The 9,642-nt window shown below is 39.4% G+C and overlaps 1 protein-coding gene and 1 long non-coding RNA gene across 2 annotated transcripts in view; both read right to left on the bottom strand.

Annotated features, from left to right (window-relative positions):
- Window positions 1-9,642, bottom strand: part of LOC107711718 (uncharacterized) — a 37,345-nt gene that overhangs the window by 3,734 nt on the left and 23,969 nt on the right. The gene's annotated exons all lie outside the window — the stretch shown is intronic.
- On the bottom strand, window positions 1,569-3,677 carry LOC107711716 (potassium voltage-gated channel subfamily A member 3-like). The gene has a single exon (XM_016516750.1). The coding sequence runs from the start codon at window positions 3,571-3,573 to the stop codon at window positions 2,035-2,037; it is 1,539 nt and encodes a 512-aa protein (XP_016372236.1). The 5' UTR covers window positions 3,574-3,677; the 3' UTR covers window positions 1,569-2,034.

The following is a 9,642-nucleotide window of genomic DNA, read 5'->3' as shown; positions in this document are numbered from 1 at the left end:
GTTGTTATGGCCCTCTGGTTAGATGAGTGAATCCATTTTCACCAGTTTACAAAATCCAGCAAAACCGCGAATCTTCCGCCAGACTTCAAAACATTCTGGCGGATTACTGACAAAAAATAAAAATAAAAAATGCCATGGCAACAATAGCGGGTTACCGAGGAACCTATCGTCGCTATGGAGACTGCATCACTCCAACGTGATTAGAAGTATCCAGTCGAAAGCGCTTTCAGTCTCTGATCTTTCCCCTCCCTTTTGTCTTCAGTGATCGGTACACATTAGTGAATTTGTGCTTGAATCAGAACAATTTTAGATCCTTGAATTCTGCACGAATAGTAGCACAAACGGAGAAAAAGTTCACATATAGCATCTTATGCATCTTTCACTGGTTGTTGATATGGAACGGGGTCTTGACGAGACGACGATACACAATAGAGGCACACAAAATTAGTAATTTAAGACACTTATTCCAACAAGTGATATGCTGTCTGAGCGACACTTGTTCATAATGTAAAGAAAATACACAATGCCTTTAAATGGGCTACCTCTAATTCATTATAATAAGCGCTTCCCTCCCTATTCTTGTAAAAACTCCCTAAACTGGACTAAGTTTCCAGCAATGTCATGTCAAAGTAGACTATGCGATGCAACGAGAGCATATGAATAGAATAGCTATTAACTTGTCATTGAAGAAATATTGACTTTGTGGCAAGCCGTTTTAACATTTGCCCATTAACTAGGCTATGTGTTTATTTAAAGTCATTCAGTAGTGACTGGTGTCTTTTCAATTTCACTTGTAAACGATTCATTGGATACTAGTACTTACTTTCACTACCTGTCAATGTTCCAGAAGTTACAAGTAACTTGACGGTTTCTGGAAGATATTTTTGTCATTGAATTTTATGCGGATTTGTGGTACCGATAGTAACTGTTCACTTCCAATGATATATTTCTAATTGTTGCTGGTATTTATTCCAGTTTAGTACATCTTTGTTAGATACTAGTACTTATCTTTGAGGCACAAATATATATTCCAACAGTAGGCCTATGTAATATGTCTTACAGTACATCATTACATATATTAGATCATTAGATGTAAAGACTAGTCAGAATGGCTACTGTATAGATAAAGTATAATAAAAACAAAATGTTACTAGTCGGAAGTGAATAGTTGATATATTAACCCAATATAATTCAATGACAAAAGATGTGTTACCAGTAACAACGAAATAATCACTATTACACTGTGAAAAATATATATATAATTAATTAAAAATAAATCACTTATTTTTTGTGGGAAATTAAGTATTTTATTAAGTTTTTTTTTTAAAGAAAATACTATTTCAGTCTTTCTACTTGAAAATATCATGTTTAATTAAGTGTTTCTTGTAATTATGCCTATTTGTGAAAATTACTAGCAATTTTTGAGTGCAAATTGTTTCAAAGTAAATCATATACACCAACTGTAAAAAATAGGGCATGATGTATTGTTTTAATATATTAAGGCATTTTCTGTATTGATTTCTTTTACAGGTGTTTTACCTGTATTTTGAATTTTGCACTTCATTGCACTGTGTTTTAGGATTAAAGGAAATGTCTGTAAAAATTAAAGGATAATATCCTGGCAAAAAATTACCAGTACATTTTAATTTTTTTCTATTCTGAAAATAGTTACAATACCAATTGAAAACCGTGCTGGATTACTTAATTGTAATCAAAATGACTAGTAAAATAATAGCAGGTGCTAGTTAGTGTTAAGGAATAGATGTTAAAGCGGCTTGCCACACGGATGTCACACATCGCCTATATGAATGAACGTACCCTAAAGACAGCAAACGGGACCGAAAGCCGATGGCGGCTTCCTCCTCACAGTAAAATGGTTCAATCAAACAGGTGATAAACACTGCATGGCACTGGCGCGTTAGACATGTAACCATTTCCTCTGCGTCGTGGAAATGGAGGGCGACACACTCAGCAGCACTTGACTGTCATGACACGAACCTACAGCGTTGCCATCATCAGGCAGACTAGAAGAGCCTACACGTCCGTGAACATCTTTTTAATGTCCACGCAGTTCTGGTTGTTCTGGGCGGGGAAGTTGGGCTGCTTGAAGGCGCCCTCCTCGATGACCATGTACTCCGACTTGCTGAGCGACGACGTGCTCCGCGTCTTCTTCAGCTGCTCGGAGGAGGACAGAGGCTGGCAGCTGCCGATGTGGAGGTACTGCGCCTGCTCCTCTCCCTCAGTCTCTCGGTGGTAGAAGTAGTTGAAGTTGGACACGATGACGGGCACTGGCAAAGCGATAGTTAACACGCCCGCGATCGCACACAGGGAGCCGACGATTTTGCCCCCTATGGTGACTGGATGCATGTCGCCGTATCCCACGGTCGTCATGGTAACCACCGCCCACCAGAACGCATCAGGGATGCTGTTGAAGCCCGAGTCGGGATCGTCAGCCTCGGCGAAGAAGACGGCGCTCGAGAATAAGATGACCCCGATGAAGAGAAAGAAGATCAGCAAGCCCAGCTCTCGCATGCTGGCTTTGAGCGTTTGCCCCAAAATCTGGAGCCCTTTGGAGTGCCGCGAGAGTTTGAATATCCTAAACACTCGCACCAGTCTGATGACCCTAAGAATGGCCAAGGACATCGCCTGCTGGCCGTTGCCTTGCCTTTTCGCGAGCTCGGTCCCCAAAGTGATGAAATAAGGTATGATGGCCACGATGTCAATAATGTTCATGATGTTCTTGGAGAACGTGGCTTTGCTGGGGCACGCGAAGAAACGCACAAGCAGCTCAAAGGAGAACCAGATGATGCACAGAGTCTCCACCACGAAGAACGGGTCAGAGAAGGGACTGGTGAAGAACGGGAGAGTTGCGTTCGCCAGCGGCGCGACCTTCGTCGGGTCCCTGTCGTCTCTGAACTCGGGTAGCGTTTCCAGACAGAAGATGACGATGGATATCAAAATGACCAGCACCGAGACGATCGCGATGCCCCTGGCCGGACCCGAGCTCTCCGGGTACTCAAACAGCAACCACACCTGTCGCTGAAACTCATTAGCGGGCAGAGGACGCACCTCTTCCTTTATAAAGCCCTCGTCCTCTCGAAATTTCTCCATGGCCTCCTCCCCGAGCTCGTAGAAGCGTATCTCTTCGGAAAAAATGTCTATGGGAACGTTCACGGGTCTCCGTATGCGCCCTCCGGATTGGTAATAATACAAGATAGCATCGAAGCTCGGCCGATTCCGGTCAAAGAAATACTCGTTTCTGAGGGGGTCAAAGTAGCGCATTCTCTTCTTGGGGTCGCCAAGTAAAGTCTCAGGGAACTGGGACAGGGTTTTGAGCTGCGTCTCGAAGCGCAAGCCTGAGATATTGATGACAACTCTCTCGCAGCACTCGTGGTCTGGCTCATAACGCTCCAAAGAGTGGTGCCCAGGCAGCGCCGCCGACTCCTCCAGCATGTTGTCGCATGCAACAATTGTCATGATGTCTTCGGTGTAGCCGTGGTTCACGAGGTTGTTGCCCCGGTGCTTGCTCGAGGAAGGCGGAGGCGAGTGGAGGAGGCTGAGGTGGTCGTCCATACAGCTGTTTCGGCGGAGGGGCAGTGGAAGCCGCGCCTCCTCCACAAGCTCCGCGCCGCGCGTCCTCTCGCTCTCGATCCGGTACTCCCACCCACGGCAAGCGTACTGTGGTTTATAAACATGACTGTTCCCGCCCACGGCGCGCGGATGCTTATCACACATCCACACGGCGCCCAATCGGAAACCTGACAGACATAAACATGAACCCCAGACGCGCGGGGTTACCACAGATTAGGGGAGGGCTGTGGGATAACGCGCATCGGCGGCAAGTGCAACCTAAAATGAAAACCCTCACTGACTTTTGTTGCATTAATTTCATTACGCGCATGAGGGAGCATATGAATTAATAGTTCACCATGGAGAGATTAATGTCTGAGAAATAAACCATGCAACCTGTAGGTTACGCGGAATCCGAATTAGTAGCTATATAATGACTTTCAACGAGGTCAGCTTTTTAAAGCAGTTTAAAGCAGAAGTTCATCTTGCGCAACAGTTGTCTTTTGGCGCCCTCTTCCAGTTTTAAAAGAAACAATCACGTTTTTGTCATAATTTGGTATCTAAATCTATAATAAAGCGATTGATCAGCCAGTGGTTCGTGTTTATTACCCTACTGAAACAACCCCGTTAAAACGATTATGTCCCCAAGTGGTTTGTTTTGACCTCCTTAGGTGTTTTAAAGCTTTTAGCGGAGTTAGATCGCCCGCCATAATTCGCACCCTGACCATACGCAAATCTTGTTGAAATGTTATCAATAAACGGCTGTAGCTATGTGCTGCGTTGGTTGTCTCTGAAGTGCTTGGAATGCACACGTATGTATGGCAAAGGCGCGGACTTCCATTCAGAATGTCAATGAGAGCGCGAGCCCCCACCTTCATAAAGATGAAAGGACACGCACCAACGTCACTCTGATTGACATTTGAAGCGCAGCAGGGACTTCATCTTTATGCAAACCCTCTCGATGTTGCAGACCCGCAATGTTGCATTAGTTAATTTGGGGAATGGTGGGCTTTGGATAATAATTGTTTGTTCAGACGTGTGACGGGTGTTGGTAACACAGTAGCTTAATGGATTAGTAGCAGATTTAGAAATATGTTGTTGATTTAGAAATCTGTTTTATGTTTTATTGATCACGCTTTATACCGTGAAATGTTATCGATTTTGACGCTACAAGGCAAGAGAATGTGATGCTGTTTTGTTTTTCCCTTCCAAAACGTGTTGGTAACTTGCGCGTGACCTGAGACAAAACGCCAGGAAAATATATCGGCGCTGTCCATAGTTCTGAAACCAGGAGAATCATCCTATATTCTTTTTATTTAATCCCAGTATATCACGTCTAACTCGGTGATCCCCTATGGTTATCAACACATTTAACACTGTATGTTGTTAAGAAAGAAAGAAAGAATATAATAAATGTATCAAATATAATAAATAATAAACCAAATCAAATTAAATCAAATAAATCAAATGTATTTGTGGGTCAATGGTGTGATGCTCATATTTCGTCCAGATTGATCAGGTTATCCAAAAGTACATTAAAATGCTTTTTAAAAAGCCATTGATTGGAATAAAGAAAATTCAAATAATTTTAATGAGTATTATGACCTATTTAAAACAAAAATGCAAACTTAATTGAGGTAGTCAAATGTAATATCTTAAAACTCCAAGGTGATTCAAGTCATAATATTTAAAATGTAACATAAAAATATATATATACAAAAAAAAAAAAATTGTATATGTTTGAGAACTTTTCTGAAATCATGATTAATAATTCAGATATTGTTTTCAAGCAATTTTGAAAAATGTTTTTAACATATTTTGATTTAATGACAAATGTCAAGTGCTGTGGCCATCAAGTATTTTTAACATCTTGGATATACTTGAGGCTACACAGCTCAAAGGGATACTCCACCCAAATAATAACAATTAAAAAAATGCTGTCATCATTAACTCATCCTCATGTTGTTCCAAAACCTGCATGCATTTCTTTCTTGTACAGAACACAAAAAGACAATCATACAACATTTGTTCCACAACTGAAAGAAAATATAATTTGAGGGTGTGAGGGTGAGTAAACAACTCATCATTTGTGGGTGGAGTATCCCGTTTGTTTATGATTTCCTAATTTGGCACTTATATTTCGAACTACATTTAAAAAAAAAAGATCTATCTATCTATCTATCTATCTATCTATCCCCACGGGTCCAAATGTGTCAGTATGAGGGAGAAAGAAAGAGTCTGTGTTTGTTTGATTCTGTGTCTTCCTCTCGCTCGCTGGACTGCTTCCCAGAATCCGCACACTTCTCCGAGCTCTCAGGGATTGTTCCTTTTAACACACAAAATAGAGCACATTACCCTGGACATTTAGAAGAAAAGCAGCTCTTCTTCCGCCTGCTCTCTGTAGTCTGGCTGTTTGGCTGGAGTTTTGTTTTCTACTACAAAACCATATTGATATTTACATTTCAAGTCCAAAGACATCAAAACCTTTACAGGCACATCTTAATTAAAACGTTTCTCTTCTGTTTTCCTAAAAGTTACAAGTAATGAAAAGTGTGATACTGATGTGAATCTGCAGTGTTTTGAAGGTCCACCTCAGCCAAGAGCCTTTCATAATAGATTGTGTATTTATGTAAAAGGTTTGAGCCCTTTAATTAATTTAGTACTCATGTAAAACTGAAAGGACAGGAACCTAAAATGTTCTCATGTCAAAATGGCATCGTGCCAGTTATGTGTGCTTACATTGGCTTCAATCCTTATCAACTCTTAATTGTAAGCCTTAACTATTTGCTCCAATGTTTAACTTTGTTGTTTGACTCATTCTCATTCTTGTGATGTTTATCATAACTGACAAGAACATCATCTAAAGCAACCTGTTCTCACACACCCATCTGCATTTTGCCATCCACCCTTGTTTGAGGTGAGAGGGTGGAGTTGTTGTCCATGTCTAGTGAGTAGCTGCAGATCTGAGGAGACTTCATTAGTGCTCTTGTAATGGTTAGGTAATTGAATTCTTCTTCAAACTGTTCTCCAGTTACACTGTTCTCTCCTCCTACTCCTTCAGAGAGTCTTTTTTGTAAGCGCAGTTTGTCCTTGGGCTTGTTTTCAAACTCTGCGTTCACACGTCATTCTTGACGCATTTGCCAGGCAGATGCGACACGTGCTCGTGGATGCTCTTACATACTTAAAACACAAGCAGATGCATTGCTTGATGGTTGCTAAGGTGTTCCAAGAAGTCACGTTAGCAACATTTCAGTTAAATTTAGTGAAAAACTCATATGAACAATAAGGATTGTATTTATTTGTTTTTTGCTGATTCCTATTTAAATGACTGTTTGTCTGTGATATTATGCTGAACAGCAGCAAGTGTGACCGCACAAGTCAAGAGAGCTCAGCCTCATGTCTCTGATCTGTAGATGTGGTCCGGCTCCTTCCATCAACGTAAGTCTAATGGATTTTTTTTTGTGTGTGTGTCCATTTCATGGTCCTGACGACTTAGAAAAGCATTATCACACATTTTCTCAATATGCCACACAATTCAAAGGAATATTTCAGATTTAGTAAGTTACGCTCAACCGATATCATGTGTTGATTACAGCTTAAATAAAAATAAAATAAAATAAAAAAATTAAGTAGCAAAATGGAGGTTATGGTCAGGTACTTAAAAGCAAATTGAGCCAATTCCGGAGGATTTAAAAGCAGAAATGTAAAGCTTTTAATTTTATGAAAGCATGTGTTTCTCTGTTAAAACTTGAAATATTGAAGCAGTAAAGCAGTTTATAGTGACAAGGTTGAAAAATTAAATATAACTTTTCATATAAAAAGCTAGGAAGTGACCTTTTGACACTAAAACCATGCAAACATTCAGTTTACATCTTGTAGTATTTTCTACTTTATTGGTTGGCCTCAAACACTTCCAGCATTTTAGTATAATTGACTATACTTTTTTTGTATTCTTAATTAGTTTGTATATTTTCCTTTTATTCTATCCCTTTTATTTCCTTTTGTCTATATAGTTTTTTTTTTTTAAACAATTAGTAAAACAATTAGGTCAAGTAAGTAAAAATAGAAAATGTTGGCTTGGCAACTAGCTGAAATAATATCTATCTATCTATCTATATCTATGTGTGTGTGTGTGGGGGGGGGGGGCACAATAAGACTGAAGCGCAGTTCACCAGCGCGCTCGAGAAGTGTGATAAGATTTGCGCGAGCCATTCCTATCGCGAAGCTGATGGTCAAATACAGGGACGGACTGGAAGTAAAAAAAACCGGCCCTGGATTTTCTCCCAAATAGGCCCACCACAACTACAAACAGTCGCTAGTATATCACATTATTACTGCAATCCTATCGCATTTATGGCAAATAACATCACAAAACCCATGGTGACCCTGCTGACAAAAACAATAGAAACCATCACAGAAATTCGAATGATTTCCACTGCAAATACCATCAAAAACATTACAAACAATCAAGTTTTAACCATTAAAACCATTAAATAATAGTGTGTTTTTGGGACATATACATTAGGATTTAGTGGCTTTAACAAAAACCATGAATAGAAGGTGACCAATTACCAGTATAGACCGACATGCGCCATTACAGTTTCCATTAAAACCAATACAATTTTCATTATAACCAGTAAAACCATTACAAATTATGTGATGGTTTCTATTTTTTTTTTCAACAGAGGATTGAAATAAATGTATCAGTGTATGAACTAAAATACTTGAAATCTACATAAAAAGAGCAGAATGCAAAATGTATATGACAATGATAAACATAAACCTCTAGAAACCTGAAACAACAGAATTCTTCAGTTTGAGTATTCATATCCGTGTGTGTGTGCGTCATGTTAATCAGACTAATCACCTTATAGGCTACTTAATTTACTCAATAGCTCTCAAATGTACCCGTTGTAGAATCACTGCTGTCTCTTTATGAATGAATGGAATATTCATGTCAGACCATGCGGATTAATAAATATCAGTGGACGCTCTGACCTGGGATTTTACCATTCATGGGTTTCATGTGACGTCACACAGTGGTGCGGCCCCCATTTGTAGAACCAAATTGCAATTCCATCAATCTGCTGTGCTGTGCTCTGGGCTGTCATAACAACAAATCACAATGGATTATTTACCAAGAGATGTGGATGGGGTTCTTTTGATTAAATATTTCTTGTAAGCATGCGTTTTTACATTTGAGTATTTTAGTTAGCAAGTTCATAATGAAACTTGCAAAAGGTTAAATTTGCGTGCGAGACTGCTGGTTTGCCAGAAAACTTTTGTTATGCTCAACTTAAAGCTAATAATCAACAAGATATTTTTGATCTTTGACCTAAGTACAATTATGTGAGTCTAGAGTGTTTACGCTGCACTAAACTTTGACGAACAACACTCCGATCCGCAAACAAACAGATGAAGAAGAGGAGGATGATGACGGTCCAGCAGCGCATACAAGGAGAAAGGTTTGTAGTTTTAGTTTCCACATTCTTATTTTTATGAATGTAACTGAATGTAATTACTTCAAGGATGTTAGAGTGAAGAGGATTATAATTCTATAGAAGAACGTTCTCAACGAGAAGTTGCAGTGATTTTGTACGATGATAATGTACTGCAATCAAATTTATATGCATCAATATAGATCATTTGCAGTAGCTGTGTCCTGCTTTTACAGTTGCTATGTAAGCAGACTTATAAGTACAGGTGCTCACGACTACCAAAACACATGTAACTGACTACAACAAAACAGAATCACAGTTTTGTTGCTACTTTAGTTGCTTCTTCACTTAGCATAATAGATACTTGTGCATTATTTGCTCTTTACAGGTGCAGAAATGAAAGCTCCCAAGCAAAGAACTCACTGGACTAAGATGTGGAAAGACATGCTGCACAATGAGCAACAACCAAGGACAGTATTCACTGATTACCTTTAAAAAATGATTCATAGTAACAGTTGGGTAATAATTATTTAAATTATTTTACGAAGTACAAAATGTTTAATTCGAAAACTTTGCCATTTACCAATGTGTTTTTCAAAACACCTTTTACATTTTTTATGTTTTAACCTTTATT

Source organism: Sinocyclocheilus rhinocerous, unplaced genomic scaffold (genome assembly GCF_001515625.1).
Source record: "Sinocyclocheilus rhinocerous isolate Xijiao unplaced genomic scaffold, SAMN03320098_v1.1 scaffold2163, whole genome shotgun sequence".
NCBI lineage: Eukaryota > Metazoa > Chordata > Actinopteri > Cypriniformes > Cyprinidae > Sinocyclocheilus > Sinocyclocheilus rhinocerous.
The sequence above is the reverse complement of the archived record's forward strand: the minus strand, read 5'-3'. Positions and strand labels throughout refer to the sequence as shown.

What these genes read in the sequence shown, in the direction of transcription:
- LOC107711716 (XM_016516750.1), bottom strand. Translation starts at nt 3,573, where the DNA reads ATGGACGACCACCTCAGCCTCCTCCACTCGCCTCCGCCTTCCTCGAGC.